We start from the raw sequence: 18842 nt of genomic DNA on the forward strand, positions 1-18842 counted from the left end.
ACAGATAGCTTAACTACAGAATCCTTTAGGTTGGAGAAGACTTTTAGTATCATCAAGTCCAACTGTGAACTCAGCACTGCCAAGTCCACCACTAAACCATGTCCCTAAGAACCACATTTTAAATCCCCCCACAGATGGTAGCTCCACCACTTCCCTGGGCACCCTGTTCCAATGCCTGATAACCCTTCCCATGAAGAATATCCAATCTACATCCTGTCTGGTGCAACTTGAGGCTATTTCTTCTTATCCTGATATTAGATACTTGTGCCATTCCTGTGTGTTGCATCTTGCTGCATCTACAAAAGTAGTTTCAAAGGCCAAGTCAGGGTGAGTTCCTACATCAATATGGTTCCCGTGCTGTAAAACACCTTTTCCTGGTATCTCATATGAGTCAGGAGGGTTGGCTTGTGTCCATTCCATCATCTGCAAGGATGCACAATACTTCTGCACCTGTACTTTCTGTTTTGAATTACTTGCACTGCAATAATATCCCAATGTTTTTCTCAGGACTAGACCACAATTTGTTACCTGTGTACAAGACACACATTTTTGCACTTAACCTTTTTATGGTGTATCAATAAACATATTATCAAGCATTGAATTAGTAAATTTAAAATCATAAGGCTTAAGGTAATGATCATAAAAGTTGAAACAGGGAGGAAATATAAACTTTGAAGAATGTGTGCTTTCTACCTTAATGCGAGGAGAATAAACTTCATTTTTGAAGAAAGATCAGTGCATGAACTTGTTTCCTCCTCTATCAGTATAGATCACATTCCTGATAACTAACATATCATAAAGAAACATTTCCTAGTTATGGTATGTTTCAAAACCACGTTGACATGAACCAGAGATCAAACAAAATCTGTATACACGGACCCACTTTGAAAAAGCTAAGGATCTGTAGGGTGTTCAGATCATATAGTCTGCAGAAATTTAATTGGCATATTGTTGCTGTTTAACTTAAAATGCACAGCATAGCTACAGTATGGAAGATTATTAGAAATAACTGAGTAAGTAGGCTGTCATCCTAGAAAGACAGTTTCAAATTAACAGAATTATCTTTGGAATACACATGTGTCTTAGCCCTGACTACATCAAGCCATTAATCATACTGGCTGGACCCCCCACACTTTGCATATGGATCACACTGCTGCTTTAAACACTGTTTGTGGTTGTTTTATTCCACCTTAATTAGTATAAATTTATTAATTAGGATGTGATCTGGGAAGGCAGAAAGTGAAGATGAAATTTTCTAGAAATCTTTGGATGATCATTTCAAAGAGAACAGTACATAAAATATTTGGGTTTGGTTTTTTGGTTGATTTTTGTTTGTTTGTTTGTTTGTTTTTGTTTTTGTTTTCCAAACAAAATGGAGTGGACAGAAAGCGAAGAAAATAAATTCCCTTGATGAGAAATCAAACACATAGTTGGTAAGTGGCCATAGTGTCATGGTTTCCTCAAATCATTGTTGGCCAAAATAATAAACTGCATTTGAAAAGATAGAAACTTTCTTAGTGAATAAAAAATGCTATGTGTAAAACAAAATCTATTCCAAAAATTCATCATATATCAGACCTGTATTTTCAAAACTCACTAATTTTCTTCTGATTCTTGACTATGGACAAATATTTCTTTTTTTAGAAATGAAAAAATTATTCTAGGAAAATAATCTATAGATTGCCTAGTACACCTATCTATTTAAAGGAAGAACTCTAAAAAAAGTTACTTTTCAGGAGTTCTGATTTTTTTTTTTTAATTATAGAATTATAATTTCCAATCCAAAGCAAGAAATCTTGCTGACAGGAAATATTTTCAAAGGGCATGAACCATCAGAGGATCTGGAATCCAGATGTTAGCTGTATAGCTGTAAACAGAATTGATTCATAATAATTTGAAATAAAAAGCTAATAAAATAAGAGCATTTGTTGTACTTCTGTTGAGAACTGACTTCAACAAAATAGCTCTAGCTTAAAAAAAATCCATTCCATCCTTACCTTTAAAAAAGTACACTGTTGGAATTGACAAGATGAAAATATTTTCCAAAACAGTGGTTGCAGATATAACTTTCAGGTTTGTCATCTGTACAAAAGCAGACTCCACAGACACTTTTCAATGAGACATTTTTTGTTTCATTTTTAAGGGAAGCAGCAATGAGTTGGCTCCTAGAAGGTACATTCCAAAAGAGCAGATATCACTACAGCATTAATCTCATTTTCTTTCCTTCTGCGTACATCTTGTTTTATCAGCTGAGCATTTGATTCAGATATCCTGGAATGGTAAAGTATCAGCTATGTGAACTATAAAGTCTATGCTCAATATGACACCTCCTTTGTCTATGTGCAGAATTGATAATAGGACATAAAATAAATGCTTGTACATGACAAGATTTGTTCAGGGTGGAGTGATAAATGTGGACTGTGTTTGTTTTGTTAATTTGAAGCATAAGACTAATATGATACATAATGAAAATAGTTCTTGGTTCGTCTGTACCTGAGAGGTTCATCTCTTAAAAGCATTAAAAAAAAAAAAAATCCAACCAAATATATGGAAAAGAACACTTTCTCCACTTTACCATGAAAAAACCCAATAGTGCTAAAAATATTTCAGTTTAGCCACATAAAAATCAAATTTGAGGAGCTAAACTTCCCTGAGCAGCATCTGTTGGGGGCACGGCAGGAGCAGGCTGAGGCTGTGCCCGGGGGAGCAGCGCCTCGTTCCAGCGCTGGGACAGCCCTGGGGCGGACACGCCGAGCAGGATTGCCACGGCCCGGTGGGAGCCGCGTTTAGCTCTCCTAAGACCCAATCTTGCAAACATTTATGCACGTGAGTAATTTCAGTTGCCACAAATCAACTTGTTCACCTCTTTTAAGTTTTTGCAGGGGTGGTACCACATCCGGCCTACATTTGTAAATCCTAGCCAACATGATAAAAATGGAAGAAACTCTCCTTTTCCTCACCTAACTAGGGAACTTCGTTTTTGCTGTATTTTTATTTGTATTTTATTTTACTGGAAAAGGTTACAGGTGCAAATTTTTTTTTTAATTACTGAGTTTTACAATTTCCTTAATAAATTAATGATTGCAACCACCTCAAGCGCTGATAAAAGTCATGCAGTTTAGGGGTTATCTGTGTTTTCGTGCCTTCTAACATTTCACAGTGATTTCTACCATGAGAAAGGGTGCTTTTTAGAGACTAATGGTTTTGTCATGTCTCTGAAATTGTGGAAAAAGCTCAACAAAGAAAACTGAGAGAAGTCACCACTGATTGTGAGCTCACATCTTCTTACTTTTCTACACTTAATTTGTTTGTCGCTGATTTGTTCAGATGGTAAGTTCTGGAGAAAATGGAATGTTCTAACAGCTCTGTATTTAGCAAGTATGAGAATTATTCTGTTATCATATGGATCACTGACCAATGTCTGGTGTTCATGATTTTCTAGTTGTGTTGCTCCAGAACATGCAAGTTTATGACTAAGTATGTGATCTCCATGAGCTGGAAAGACTCAAAACATATGGCAGATCAGATGTTAGGCTTGGGGAAAATCAAAAATTAAACTGTCTCAGAGCAGTTGAGAGACTGCTTTGCTATATATTTTATGTGATTTGTGTGTGTGTTGAGGGAGATGTCACCTAGGGAAAGGAATCGAAGAAAAAAATAGCTTTAAAAAAATGAACTGTTTGTATTATGGCTTTAAACATTAAAGTCTGGTCAGCTAAAAGCAGATGTTGTGAACTAAGATGGAAACTTGCCTGAGGCCAGAATCAAAGAAGGCATTCTCTAACAGTAAGAAGGAAAAATGCTTTCTGGTTTCAGAATTTATTATATGCAAAAAATGAATGTTTATTGGATGCTTATGAGCACAAACATTTTCCCACTTTTATTCAGATTACTGAATAAAATTGATGGCTTCAGAATCTAATTTCAGACAATGGGTTCATTATCAATCCTGACCATATCCTAAGCTCTTTATAAAATCTTTTGTTATTCCGTGCTGGCCAAGATCCTGTCATGCTGGAAGTAGGAATGAGGTGCTTCTCACCTTTGGCTGTCTGCCCCATAACTAGATGGGGAGGTGGGTTAAAGCATCTAAACGTGTGGTATAAAATTTGGAGTATTGTAATACGACACAATTCTGATGCAAGTCTCTTAAAGGGAAGAATAAATAAGAGAAAGACCTGAATATACACTGGATAGTAAAAGGGAACATAATATTTCTTGCATTGAATTCCTAATTGACCTGGGCCTGCACAACTTGAGTGAACACACATTATGTAAATATACACAATGTCTAAGAATTTGAAATGGAAGGTTAAAAATTAATATTTTCAAGAAAGAAAAACAAAAAAGTTGATTAAATAAAAATTATTTATGTTAAAATCAATCAATATTTGAGAAAATATTCTCCTTTTCATCTATTTATGTATGAGGAAATACATATTTACAGTAGCTGCCTCTATAGTATTTGTTGAATGTCATGAAGCTTTGAACCAGCTTAAAATTTAGACTTCCTTAGACAGTTGTGCCATTTATTTAAAATTTGCTAGTTCAAAAGCTATGCTCTAATGGCAAGTCCAGAATTTCAAGTTGCAGTATTTCAGGGGGGAGAAGGGTAAGCGACCTAATTCTGCATTTTACAAATACTTTGTGATATTGTTTCAGTTAATATATTTTGAAGAATTTTGTTGCACCACTTGAGCAGCAAGGGAAAAAAAACCTTATTATTTTCAAAAATCCACTAAAAGGATCAATATTTTCGGTATCTTTATTTCTTCCTGCAGGAATAATTTTCCTAACTGAGTCGTATGCTTCAGGAATCAGCTGTGTTTTTTAATATATACCAGGGTCGAAGTGAGTAAGGACTTTCCTAGAGAATAATTCCCAATAAATCCACGTTTGGACAAGCTCTAAATCAAGCGCCAGAGGAGTGTCTCCGCATCCCTCTCCGGCAGTTTCGATGGGGAATTTGGGCCCATCCTTTCCCGCTACAGGATTTCCGAGTGCGGGGTTTGTGCGGCGCTGCGCCCGGGCGGCTCCTCACAGGGAAGGCGGCGGCCCCGGGCCCCGGGCCCCGGGCCCTCCGTCTGGCGCCGGCGGGATCCCCGGAGCGGCGGGGGAGGCCCGGGCAGCGCCGAGCCGCCGAGGGGGCGGCGGGGGAGGCCGGGGCAGCGCCGAGCCGCCGAGGGGGCGGCGGGGGAGGCCCGGGCAGCGCCGAGCCGCCGAGGGGGCGGCGGGGGAGGCCGGGGCAGCGCCGAGCCGCCGAGGGGGCGGCGGGGGAGGCCCGGGCAGCGCCGAGCCGCTGAGGGCCGGCCGGCCGCGCACCGGGCGGGCCGGGCTCGGGCCGCCATCGCCGCTCCGCGCCCGCCCCGCTGAGGCGGCTCCAGCGCGGCGCTCCCCGCCGCCGCCATTTCGCGCGGTAGAAGCGGCGGGAGGCGCAGAGCTGTCCTTCCTGGGTGGTGGGAGCGGGAGGCTGGCTGTGAGGGGCCTCAGGCCTGGCAGCACCCGGGGAGCAGCGCAGTGAGCCGGGAAGCGCTCTGCGCCGCCCGGGGCACGGGCAGTTGCGGTTGGTTTGGGTCGGCACCCCTGAAGGTTGTGACCTTCACTTTGGGCCCCTGGAGAGAGCGCTGTGATGAAATACGTGGACTGAGGAAAGAATTTGTTTTAGGAGGAAGGTGAAAAGGAAAGTGGCTTCAAAACTGACCAAATTCTCTCGTGGCCTGCGGTGTCTGTGGTAAGGCGTTAAAGCAGATCCACCAGAGGGGTCTTTGCTCTCAGGATTTGGCAAACACCTCTCAGTAAATGGGAATCAGTGGTCTGTGCTGCTCCTGCAAACACCTACTCCCTCATTCTGCCATCTGGAGTATGCATTTTCCCTGTGGAATCCAACACCATCGAGTGTGTGGAAAAGATGCTTTATTTCCTGGCCATCTTGGAAACGTTTTGGGCTCCTCCCCAGCACTCCCACCCCTGCCTTTTTAGCTTTCTTCTTTTTCTTTAAAAGTCTGAGAGACTTTTCACTGTTTCCTAGCTGGGGAAGGTGGGTGAATGCAGAGCTGCATAAAGGAGGGTGTTTCTTTTAGATCTTCAGTCTTGTAGAATGACCACGACATCTCCCATTATTTTTACTTACATTATCAAGCAATTGGGCTTAATACAGCTGGTCAAGGAAAAAATGACACAGAGAGCAGAGCAGGGGCCCGGGAAATCAAACGTTCCTAAAAAAGGCTGCTCAAGAATGGGAATCATAAATCCAGACGATTTAAATGGAATCACCGTATGTTGATGATTCCCCACATGAGGCAGGAGAACCATTTCATACTGGCGTGCAGTATTTGCAGCTCCTTGAAGCTGATGGAGCGGTGGTTATTCACTTGGATAGGCACTAACACAGATTATTACTACTTCATTAACAACTTGGTTAGTGCTCCTCACAGATACTTTCTGCTGCCACTACTGATACCAGGCCTGAGAGCTCCTGCTTTAGATTACTGACACTAAAAGCATGGAGGCAAAATTAAACACCTTTGTTAGATTTATCAGTGTGATTTCTAAATTCTAGATTTATTAATGTGAAGAGGAAAGTGGCAAAACCTGGCAGGGGGGGAGTGGCAGAAATTGGCAAAGTGGTACTGCAGATTTACTGTGTGTAAAAGGGGCATTGACAGATTTCTTGTTTGAAGTTCTTCACTGTGTTCACAGATAGTTTTGATTATATGCTCTATATTCTGTTGTTGTGCAATGTTTTCTTTTTAAAATTTGAAACCTCTCTCTGGAATATTTGAGGATTTACAGATTCTGTGAAACAAAAGTACTTTCAAAAATTTTATCTCACAGCTGACAGTCTACAGTAATTAATTAAATCTGAAGCCTATTTGCAAAGCACTCTTAGAGATCCTTTTAATATGTCACTAATGAGATGCTGGAGTACAAAATAAGTGTCACCTTTGGTTTTGTCTCTGTAGGTAAAGAAGAAAGCTTTGCTTTGTTATTTTACCTCCACAGTTGGCCTTTATTGAACTTTCTAAACTTTATTTGTATTTTACTACTTGTTTCAGTGAGTCTAAGATTTTTGACTCATAAAATCATCTGTGTAGTATTCCTGTAGTAAGATCTTTGCCTTTTAAAGCTGTCCTCAAGCAAAATTAGGAGCTGTAAAACTTCTCAACAGAAATGCATAAAGAAGCATGTCTAATGCCTACAGATGGTGCTACATGAAAAACATTGAAATTAGCTGGAGTATTTTTAAGACTGATGTATACAGTAAATAATTTAGAAATAATTTCTGGTCCTGATGTTTCAGAATAAACCTGTTAACAGCTTCAAGGTGTTGGGCCCATACTCTGATTATCCAGGTACACAATTTGCATGTATGTTTAAAAAAGTCTCATTTGCATGTAAATTAAAATAATTGTTGGGGTAACAGCATAATTTTTTTTTTTTTTTTTTTTTAGATAACAGTATAATTTTGTTTTGCCAAAACTTGACAGACTGTGATCATAACAAAACAATTGGAGAAAAAAGAATTGGCTGCAGTTGTATAAAATAATAGAATGTGCTGACTTGGAAGGGGCTCAAGGACCATTGAGTCCAAGTCCTGGCCCTGCACAGGACACCCCAGGAGTCACACCCTGTGCCTGAGAGCATTTTCCAAATGCTTCTTGACCTCTGCCAGGCTGGTGCTGTGACCACTGCCCTGGGGAGCCTGGTCCAGTGCCCAACCACCCTCTGGGGGAAGAACCTTTTTGTAATGTCCATCCTAATCCTCCCCTGACACAGTTTCAGGCCATTCTCTGGCGTCCTGTCACTGGTCACCACAGCAAAGAGATCAGTGCCTGCCCCTCCTCTTCCTTCCCCTCCTGTGGAAATTGAAGAATGTGATGTGTCCCCTCAGTCTCCTCTTCTCTAGCCTTCTCTAGGCTGAACCCTAGCATTGTTCTTAGAATTTAAATACTTTAACATAAACTTTATCTGGATCTTCATGCCTACCCACTTTTTCTTCCCAGATATGTCATGGTAGTAAAGGTTGCTTCAGGTGCTGCCCTACAGGGCTTTTTTAGCAGAAGTAATAGGAGCCATATTTTATCAGGAGAGAGATTCCCTCTTTGAAGAAGGTTTAAGAATGCAGTCAAGAGCTATGAAAGAAAACAATATAGAAATTAAATATTGTCACTTAAAACTAATAAACTTTGTATTGCTTTAGACAGGTTCAAGTCTAGTAATTTCAGTTTTACATTTTCATGTGCTGCCCTTTGCAGACTAAGAGACTTCACATTTGATCTAAAAATGTTCAACTCTGCAGACATGGTCTTTTCACTGGATAGTTTATTTTATGAAAAGCCAGATATGAGACAAAGGTAAATCTTTATTATTGGATAAATATAATTGATTTCCAAATTGAATAATTTTATAGCAGTGTTTTTTCTTATTACTCACTTTTTTGTCTACTGACAGAAATCTGGGGCTAGAAGTTTCTAGGTTCATGACCCATACTTTGAAATGTTTCTTCAAGCACATTCAACAATGCAGGTGTATCTTAGAGCTATAAGAAATAAGGGTTAGCAGAAGTTTTGCCTCTGTAATTTTATGTTATTACAAGTCACATGAATTGAAGAACAGGAGTATGTTTTAGCAGGAGAAACAGTGGGTTATTTATGACTAGTAATTTTGAGCTAGTTGTTGTGGAGGGTGCTTAAACAATGCTTTTACCTCACATTTGTGTGTTAAAAATAGGTGTCTGGAAAATGAAGAGCGTAAGACTTGGTTTATTGCACCTGCTCCAGCTATTGCTGAAATTCCAGCTGCAGAGGAGTTACAGGGGGAACTGGAAAAAAACTCAGCCAACACTCATATGGGTAAATTATCGTAGAATAGAATCACAGAATCATTGGAACAGTTGGAAAAGATGTTTAAGATGTTCAAGTCCACCCATAAACCTTACACTGCAAAGTCTGATTGCACCATGATACTCAGCATTGATATGAAATTACTCAACACATCATTAGTGTGACAGATCATTCCTCTTTTGCTGTGAAATATGAAATATTCTGGGTATGCAGGTAGAGACAAAGAATGTATTTGAGTTGAGAATTACGGTGTTAGATGTGCCAGGAGCACAGAAGTCGTCTTGAGGCATATACATGCCACAAGTTTCTTGTACAGAAGCTGGCAAGGTAAAGAAGTATAATCAAAATTTCAGTTATAACAGATTGTTTCACAAAGCATTGTAACACAGTGGGAGGTGGCTGTAAGAGCATAATGTTATCACGTGGATCTGATGACCTGTCTTCTACCCGAGGAACAGAGAGTTTATATGAAACTCACTTTTTTCTTCCCTTTGGGGCCTTTAATCAAATTGCTGAGGCAGCTAAATTTGAATCTGGTCATTAATTGCTGCCAAGTGGCATATTCCTAGACATTCAGGATTATCTTAAGGAAATTTATTTTAAAGAATTTCATTGCCTTATCTCTGTCAGATAGATTTGTGGGTTTCTTAGCTGCTGTGCTGATTTATGATATTCTCTGTTTAGGAATTACATTATAACAGAAGGTGGGTTTTTTCTATTTTATGCAAGAATAATTCCATTAAGAGCTACTTATTCAAATAAGCTATTTGATATTTGTAGAATTAGAGCTGTTGGGGTTGTGTCACTAACAGGGCATGGTAACTGAGTTTTTAGATTAACAGTGAAATTAAGACAGCAAAATAGAGCTGTTGTCTTATTGCATTTAGTTGCTTATTTCTGTTCCTGCCTTTGCCTTCCTGTTGCCAACAGCAATACTTGTTGATCTGGTTAGCCAGATCAGGACACTGATTCTACACTGCAAAATGTGATAATTAACCAAGAAGGTTATGAAAGCAGCCTGTCACCAACATCAGTACCAGTTCTGCTGAGATTGCAGTGTTTATCTCAGCTCTTTTGTAGCAGGAACTTCAGGCTCGGTCACTGTGTCATTTTTTTAAAAGAATGTTTTTATTCTGGGACAGGATAAAGAGTTCTGTCATACAAACTATTTTGTAGTTTTGAAGAATAGTTTTTATCCTTTACTTTGTGTAGGAAGGAAAGAAAGGGAACTTATTTTTGTAACTTTTTAATTGACAAGGCATGCATTACATTCATTAGCATAAGTCATACACACTAAAGTTCTTGCAATGAGATAAAAATACCAGTTTGTATAATAGGTGATTTTGGCTGATTCTGTGTGAAAGATATTTGATTAAATGTCTGTGAACAAGAATATGAACGAATTAATAATTTATAGTTTTTGTAGGAGGGAGAAAGCATGAGATGTTTATACAACAAAGTAAGAGTAACACAGAGGAAGTAGAAGATAAATCATCAGCACCTGCTCATTTTGGCATAGCCCCAGAAAAAGAAGTCCTACAATTAAGTCGAAGAGAAAGAGATAAAATTAGTTTTCAGCGTGAAAATCTGAAAGTGGTTTCATCTTTTCTTTCTTTTGATGAAAATAAATCTAAACAAGTAATAGATTTTTCTCAGCAACTGCAAAATAAAGCATCAAGTGAAAACAGTGATGATGAGAGTGTCCATTCAACATTAAGAAGAAGGTACATGTCTAGTCAACTCAGATAATTTGTCACTGGCAGAATCATATTCTTATTTAGATATATCTGTTGAGCACAAAGTTTGGGATCCTTCAGTTGAAGATGCTTTAGCATGTTCCAGATGCTAATTCTTTCAGTCCAAGGAAAGAAAATTTTGGCAGTATTTTACTTAATTAAATGTGCTTTAATTAAATGTGTCCTGAGCTCAGCCTCATTCATGAGAAAAGTAAGCCTCAGGTTTGTTGCTTCGATTTTAAAGAAATTTTTAGTTAACAAAGCTTTTGGAAAATATCGCTCTGAATTCTTTATCTGCCTGGTGACAAGGAAGAAGGCTGAGATCTTTTGCTTTGCTGAGCAGAGGTCAGCCAGGAATACCCTGAGCAGTTCCCAGTGTGATTTCAGTGCTGCCTGGGAGGAGAGGTTTTATTGATAAACTGCTCTTCTGTGTCCAGCTCCTCCCATTCCTCAGAACGTGGATGTCTCCATTGGTTTTAATGATCAGAAATTCAGAGTTAATCTGCTATTAGGAGTCAGACCCCATCTGGACAGGCATTTTATTCTTTCATGTTGTTTCTAGAACGAAAGTAAAGTTAAAATGTATCTTGAAAGTAGTCTTCAGGTCAGATTACATAAAGTTAGATACAATTTTATTATTTATCTTAGGAGTTCTGCTGCTAATACAAATGTATATCTAATAGTTTTCAAATGTTAGATAAACTGTAGCATTACAGCAAGCTAATGAAAATTTTGGATCTTTTGCAGTTTATTTAAAAAGTCTGGCAATATTCATAAAAATACAGAATTTAAAGCTGGTTCTGTTGATGTGAAAGAAATTGGTACTTACTTAAATACAAGCGAAAACATGAAAGAAGTGACAAAAGAAGGCTTTTTGAGAAATAATCATCATGCTCCAATAACTAAAGACTCAGATTTTACTTTGCATCGGGTAAATAATGAGGAGATTGTGTCTGAAAATGGAATTAAAATTCAATCATTTTTTAATGCTTCAGAGATTCTGGATATGACAGGTAATTATTTTTACTCTATTTCAAGAAAAATAGTCCATTGTCTGTCTTTGGGATATAATAATAAAGGGTTTCCAAGATCTGAGGTAGAGTGAAGAACATTTTCCCACCAGCTCAGGGTGAGATAATTGGCTAAAATTGATAGAATGATAGAAAGTCCTGTGGAACTTAATTGCCTTGTTGTTTAATATGAACTGGCTAAACAATTTATGAAGAAGATTCACATTTTCAGAAGTGCTAAGTCATGTAAACCTATTGAAAATGTCACTTCACATCCCCTCAAGCAATCTGAAAAAAACCAGCCTTGTCCCTTCATGTGGTAAGGAGTTTCATCTTCATTTGAAACCAGAAATTGAAAATGAAATGTTTATTTGTGGTGTGGCTCATATTTGTATCTTTGTAGAAATAGATTTTAAGTAGGAGATACCTAGAAAATGAAGGGAAGTGGTGAGATTTTGATGAAATTATAAAATATTTGGTTTAGAATTTATTTTTGGCTTTTAATACTTTTTAACTAAGTGCAGTTTATTTCTAGATTCTAAACTTTTTTGGACATGGCATATCTGTGGAATGTACCTTGTGTGCCTGACTAACTGCTACAGAAATATGGAGAAGAAAATTAGTTCTAGCAGAAAAATGTAGGGCAGAGTGTTGGCTTAGGATGGGATTTGGAAACAGGTCAGGAAGGAAAAGTGTGATTCCTGTCTGATTGCCTTATGGGCAGTGGTGATTTGGGGGTGAGGGGACAGCAGTGGATATTGTTTACTTTGCCTTCAGCAAGAGTTTTCGTAGAATCCGAGTGGGTGGGAAACACCATCTTCCACAACATTCTGTGGTAGGTACCCACGGTGGAGCATTAGGGGTGGATCAACAGCTGCCTGCTGTAAAAATGGCTGCTGGGCTCAGAGCGTGGTGCTGAACGGTCACATTGCCCACGTGCCAGCAGCTGACAGCAATCTCCTGAAATTCAGCAGGAACAAATCCACAGTCCTGCCCCAGGGAAAGGGGAGAATCCCTGGGATTCCCCTGGGATGGTTTGACTGGGGCAGCTCTGTGAGAAAGTGCCTGGGGTCTGGTGAACATCTTGCTGAACTTAAATGAGCAGTGCGTCCCAGCAGTAACAAAGGCCAACAGCAGCCTGGGCTTTGTTAACAAAGCCGGGAAGTTAAGAGAAGTGATTGTCCCTCCCTTGGCACTTTTGAGACCATACCTCGATACTCATCAAGTTTTGAGTCTCTGGTATGTGCAAGACATCCTTAAACTGGAGTGAATTCATCAAAGAGCCACCACGATGAATCCTTTTCAGAGGATGAGCTAGTGATCTCCCTATCCTATCCCATAATCTCCTTTCTGTCACCTGGACCTTATTACAGCCTTGAAGCTCCTTGCAGAACACACAGCTTGGGGTCAGGAAAATATTTGTCATGGTTATTGGTTGAAAATGAAACTGATTTTATAAATGTACTATTTTTACTTCTTTAGGAACTACAGGAAGAAAATTGGAAATGTTGAGGGCTGTTACAGAAATACGTATCCTTGAGTTTGCTGTATCTGATTTTCCTGATTTTATTACAGTGCTTTTACATTTGCAAAATTACAGTGTTTAATTTAGCCATAGGAATGAATGTATTGCTATGTAATACTTTCAATTTGTTGGGAATCACATATTCCGTAAGTGCTTATCCTTTTGACTTCCAAAGCCAGCATGAAAATAAGACAACTCATAGATCAGTCATTGCTAAGAAAGAGCATTCTTATTTCAAATGTTCAAATTTTATCCTCAAAACTTTATTTTAAAAACATAAAACGTAAAATTTTAATTTGCATAATATATAATTCAGCCATTTTCTATGCAAATACACATATATCCCCATACACTTTATTTAAAGGAAAAATGAACTATTATTTAAGCTTATTAGGAAAGCTGAATCTTATTTTCTGTCACATTTTCTTAGAAGAAAATTAACTTCATGTACTCCTTGGTCTGCCTTTATGTTGCAGTGTGCCTATGCTGTATTTTCATTCTTCAAGCAGATTTTACCATAATTTTCTTTCTTCTTTGCACTGCCTTGAACAAGTAATATAACTGAGCATTCATCTATATCTGTCAAACTTTTGTTTTTTTAACATACTCTTCAAAATCTTATTTCTAGTAACCTGTCAAATGGTAGGTTAAATATCTGGAAGAGGAAATGTCTAAATTTAGGCACCTCAAATTCATGTAAATAGCTTTAAAAAGCCATGATTTTCAAAATGAGTAAGGATTCCGTTGCTGTGAATTTACCAATTTCAGATCATTAATGATTTGACGTTTGAAAACAGATCACTGATTTAGAGCATGCGTTTTAAATAAGTATTTTTTTAAAAAATCCTTATATTGTTTAGTCTAATGCTACTTCCTTATTTTTACCCATTTTTAATGTTTATCTGCTTTTATTTCTTGCTTTACTCCTGTATCTTTTCCTCTGTAGTTGTTAAATGTGACATGGATCTGAGGCCTGAGCAGCTCATTGTTCCTGTTGCTGTCGGGGCCATACCTGGCTGTGTGCTCATCCCCAGCCTGATGAGATGGTCACAGCCAGGCTGCTTGTGTGGCTGCTCTGCAAGTCCAGACAAGGATCAGCTCACTCCTCTGCAGCAGTAACATAACAATGCTCTCTTTTCATCTTCCACATATCTTAGATAAGAATGTTGTCTGAAGAACACTCATTATTGACAACTGAAAAATATCTTTAAAACTACACTCAGCACTAAGTGGTCGTAGGTGAAATTTCTTTGCTACTGTTATGTCTGGGCATACAATATTATGCTAATTAATTTGCATTGTATCATAAATATTATGTGACCACTGACACCTAAGGCTAACAGCAGTGTTCTGTTTGTTCTTGTACCTGGTTTGTCCCTTGCGGCTTCACATTCCATAACTGTCTGCCATTCCATGAAGCCTGTCCCAGGGAGGAGCTTCCTGATTATTGGTATAATCCTGAGACCTCTCAAATAGGGTGTGGTTTTTCCACTGATTCTTGGCACCCCAAGAATATAAAACTACTGAATCATTTAATAGGTTACTTAGTTTTGGATAACTTTTTACAAACCTGTGAAACAGTGTGGTATGTTTTAAGTTTGTATTTAGTTTGCAAGAACGAGGTGCATTTACATTCCTAAAATTTTATAATTTACACTCTAGTATTTTAAATTCCTTAATGCTCTCAAGCAACCCAATTTAGAAGCATTTTTAAGGAGTTCCCATATTTTAACTATGCACAGTCAAAGGCTTTGGATGATGTAAGTATGGAACATAAACTGCAGCTGCAAGTAGTACTTGGTAGATAAATTTAAGTGGTACTTTGATATTCAGAACATAAAAGGGGTTAGAACAGTTAATATATCTAGAACCTCTTCCTGGAATAGTTTATCAGGGTTGTGCTTAGCTGGGAGGAGAGACCAGAAGAACTTTAAAAAGTGTTTTTCTCATCTTAAAATATGTATGTGTGAAGATGAGAATTATATTTCTATTTATGCATACAGATTAGTAATATATTTTCATGGAGGAAGGGGTGGGTGGATGACTGAGTGAGTGACATGGGTGAGTGACACTGTGGAGGAGGAAAGAAGGAAGAATCAGTCTTGTCAGAGGAAAATGAGGGAGCCTGACATGGACATACCTGGCTTCTAAGGTGGTGGAGGATAAAATGTGTGGGAAGGAATCAAAGTCATGCAAAACTTTCATTTGTCATTATTGAAAACTTAACAGGACCTGACAATTCTTTCCTAGCTTTTATACACAGACAGGAACTTTGTGGTTTGTGCTCCGACTGGCTCTGGAAAGACCGTGATGTTCGAGCTGGCTATTACCAGATTACTCATGGAAGCCCCACTGCCTTGGTTAAATATTAAAGTTGTTTACAGTAAGTATTATGCAGCTTTAAACATTTTGGTGACAGAGCAGAAAATGTCATTCTGCGAATGCAGAGATCTAGAGTGACTCCAGGAATAATACTGAGATTAAATACATTAAGAAATTACAGCCTACTTCATTCTTTAAAAATTTGGGTTAATGTTTATTTGTAGTACCATTGTAACTGTTATTAGTATTTAACAGCATTGTGTAACTGTAGTGTTCAGCATTGCCTAGACAAATAAAAATTAGAAAATCCTGTAGCAGTTTGTCCTCCAAGAAGGCAAGATGTACACAAAAAGGTAAGGAGAAAGGAAAGGAAACTAAAACAAATTCTTAGTGCATGATTTCTGGCTGACACTATATGTTATATGGCTGTCTGTTGCTCTGAGATGAGGATCAAATTTTCCAGTATTCACTTACCTGGCAAAGTTTCTTGCTGTTTTCTGTATACTACCTCAGAGGCACCAGAACTGTGATCTTCATGAGTTTAACTGATCTGTGTAGAAATATGAAAATACTTGGAAATAGTCACACCAATTATGCTTTTTTTCTTTCCTTCCTGGAGAACTGAGTTCATGTCATGTAAATTTGATTAAATTGGTGAATTTGTCCCAGTTTTATTTGTACACTGATATGTCAGTATTGCTATTAAAGGTTCCTTATATTCACTTCATCCTTTTATTTACAAGACCTTCATATTTTTTTAAATTCCATTTTGTTCTACTTCTTACAATAAAGCTAGTGTTGCTTCAGAGTTTACTGTGTATTGTGAACTGATTTTAGAAGCAGGCATGTGCTCTGGCTTCTCTGTCAGCTGCACAGGGTTGAGTGTATGGTAATAGTTTCCACTTGCCTTGGTGGAATCGATACAACTTGGTTGGTTGGAACTGTCAGTAGGGAAGCAGTTACTTGCTAGTGGAGTTAGATCTGCTGGCCTTTTCAGATTCCACAATGATGGAGAAGGAGACTTGTCAGTTTTCTGAGTGTTGGAACAGAGGTGGTGATCAGACTATGTCCTGCTGGTGTGAGCACTGGTGCCTTGTTCATCAGTGGCCCCATGTATGTGAATTAGCTTGCAGTAGTTCAGTAGAGTTGTTTGCCAGTAGCTTTACATCCAAGGACTGGTGACTGTACTTCCAGGAGCAATCACTTGCTTCTCACATTCTTGTATTGCTAAAGGTGATTAGCTATGTGATTTTGTGAATTACTTGCTGTTAGCTTAATCAGTCTTCTGGAGCTAATTTTTTCTCTGATAATCTTAAGAGTTTACACCTCTTTCTGAAGCAGAGACTGGTTCTTTAAATCTCTTCATTTTAGGCATCATTTGTGAGCTAATACGCAGAAATCATTCATATTCCAGTGGCTCTAAGTAAGCTAGAATGTCATCACTGCAAGATCTGTTATACTAGTGCTGTTTTCAGCTCATGCATAATTGCCTCTTTCACTTAAATCACTGCATTTTTCATGTAGATTAACCATCCAGTATAGCCTTACATGTGTTGTTAATATCAGTCCTTATTGAGAATTACATCAGATTTCTGGAAAAAAAAGAATCAGCAAAAGTACAGTGTGTATGTGAACAAAAAAATACAAGTAGATAGTTTCAGGAGTCTGTTCATGAGAAGCAGCATGAGGACTGCTACTTGCTGTGTTAGCTGCTTGGTATGACCCTACACTTAACTGTACATTTGATTTTGATGGGATACCAGGAGAAATAAAAGTCTGTCTCTTGCTCTTGGATGGTTTCTCACTTATAACCTCTTTTCTCTCTGAATACAGAGTACTCCGATCATTCTTAACTGGGAAAAGGTTGGTATTTGTATGAGCTTCCATTAGAAAAGATGTATTTCATGTGGTTTCTTCCATCTGTGAGAAAACCTTTGATAGCTGAATGATTAGTTCCATGTGGTACTGCAAAAAAAATCAAACCCAACAGGATACAGTATTAAGAGAGAACATAAATAATCTTTATTAAAAGGTTCTATTTCTGCTTGCTGATGGGAAGAACTAGGGCCCAAAGCTCAACATTGATTGTGCACGTGGAGTAGGATAATAATGACAGTAACACCAGTTACAGATTTTATGGTTCTGGAAGCAAATCTGGAAATTAGGGAAATTAAATTCAAGAAGGTATCTTCCCAAAGAAAATAAATGCATACATTTTTAATCCAGTTGAAGATTTGGTTTTCCTGATTTAATTCTCATTATTTGGTGTTGTTTTTAGTGGCTCCAATAAAAGCTCTGTGCAGTCAGCGTTTTGAAGATTGGAAAGAAAAATTTGGACCTATAGGACTCACCTGCAAGGAACTGACAGGAGATACACTGATGGATGACTTATTTGAAATACATCATGCTGACATTATTATCACTACACCTGTAGGTTTCATTGCCAGTTCTTACAAGAACTTAGAATAAACAGACATTAGGAGTCTTCTAATTGTATGCTGCAAGGACTGTTCCTTTTTCTTTGTAATACATAGTAATTTAATGATCCTTTTGTTTGTCTGACCCTGCTGTATATACTCTCAGTTTATGTAAACAAAGTTAATATAATAATGTGCCAGATGAAACATAGATGGAATTAGCTTGAATTCATTTAATTGTTTCTGTTTAAAGATTTATTAAAGTTTAGGTATGTCTGCATGTACTATAGTTGTGGCATATGTTGGCCTTTAAAACGTCTTGCAGCTTCTGTTGTGGTTTTGATATGTTGGCTTTTTTCCTCCAAGGAAAAGTGGGATAGCATGACTAGAAGGTGGAGAGACAACTCTATAGTCCAGCTTGTACGACTGTTTCTCATTGATGAGGTAAGAAAATGAGTGAGGGTTTATTTATGCCCTGGTTTTGTATCTTTTGTGAAGATAAATGGAAGCTTAGAAAATTTTACATGTATTTAGCACATATCCCGGTTGTAACTGGGAAATATTTACCACATCTTTTAAAACTCCTGACAGGTACACGTTATAAAGGATGAAAGCCGCGGTGCAACTTTGGAAGTTGTCGTCAGTCGGATGAAAACTATTCAGTCTTCTCTTTGGCGTCTCTTAGAGAAGCATGACACTGTTCCTCCCTTGAGATTTGTAGCTGTTTCTGCAACAATCCCAAATACTCAAGATGTAAGAGTTACATTTTAACTGTATTTTGATCAGTGGAGTTGTATTTTATAAAATTTTCTGGAATTACAAATTTAGATTGATAGCAAAATGGTAATTTTTAAGCTATCATCTGAAGACAACTATGAGACTGCTGCTAATGTAAGATTACCTTCAACCATACGGAAATGTCAGCCATGTGTGGACATGCTTCAGTTTTAGATTTCTGCTTGTGATTTTTGCCTCTTACATACAAATCA

At 38.2% G+C, this 18842-nt stretch overlaps 1 protein-coding gene across 11 annotated transcripts in view; it reads left to right on the forward strand.

The window, feature by feature from the left end:
• The first annotated feature begins 5383 nt into the window (after positions 1 to 5383).
• Positions 5384 to 18842, forward strand: part of HFM1 (helicase for meiosis 1) — a 34265-nt gene continuing 20806 nt past the window's right edge. For 6 of the 11 annotated variants that reach the window (XM_066192485.1, XM_066192487.1, XM_066192489.1 and 3 more), the window contains exons 1-10: positions 7741 to 8354; positions 8731 to 8852; positions 10261 to 10567; positions 11327 to 11592; positions 13072 to 13119; positions 14804 to 14874; positions 15365 to 15497; positions 17715 to 17866; positions 18220 to 18297; positions 18445 to 18606. In XM_066192485.1, the coding sequence (XP_066048582.1) occupies positions 8284 to 8354; positions 8731 to 8852; positions 10261 to 10567; positions 11327 to 11592; positions 13072 to 13119; positions 14804 to 14874; positions 15365 to 15497; positions 17715 to 17866; positions 18220 to 18297; positions 18445 to 18606 (1410 nt within the window). In that variant the 5' untranslated portion in view covers positions 7741 to 8283. Of the gene's footprint in view, positions 5732 to 7740; positions 8355 to 8730; positions 8853 to 10260; positions 10568 to 11326; positions 11593 to 11667; positions 12829 to 13071; positions 13120 to 14803; positions 14875 to 15364; positions 15498 to 17714; positions 17867 to 18219; positions 18298 to 18444; positions 18607 to 18842 lie in introns of those variants that run through there. The other 5 variants (XM_066192486.1, XM_066192495.1, XM_066192491.1 and 2 more) reach the window with 5 other exon arrangements.

The sequence above is a fragment of the Chamaea fasciata genome, unplaced genomic scaffold, assembly GCF_029207755.1.
Source record: "Chamaea fasciata isolate MVZ Bird 193981 ecotype frontalis unplaced genomic scaffold, bChaFas1.0.hap1 SCAF_10, whole genome shotgun sequence".
NCBI classification, from domain to species: domain Eukaryota; kingdom Metazoa; phylum Chordata; class Aves; order Passeriformes; family Sylviidae; genus Chamaea; species Chamaea fasciata.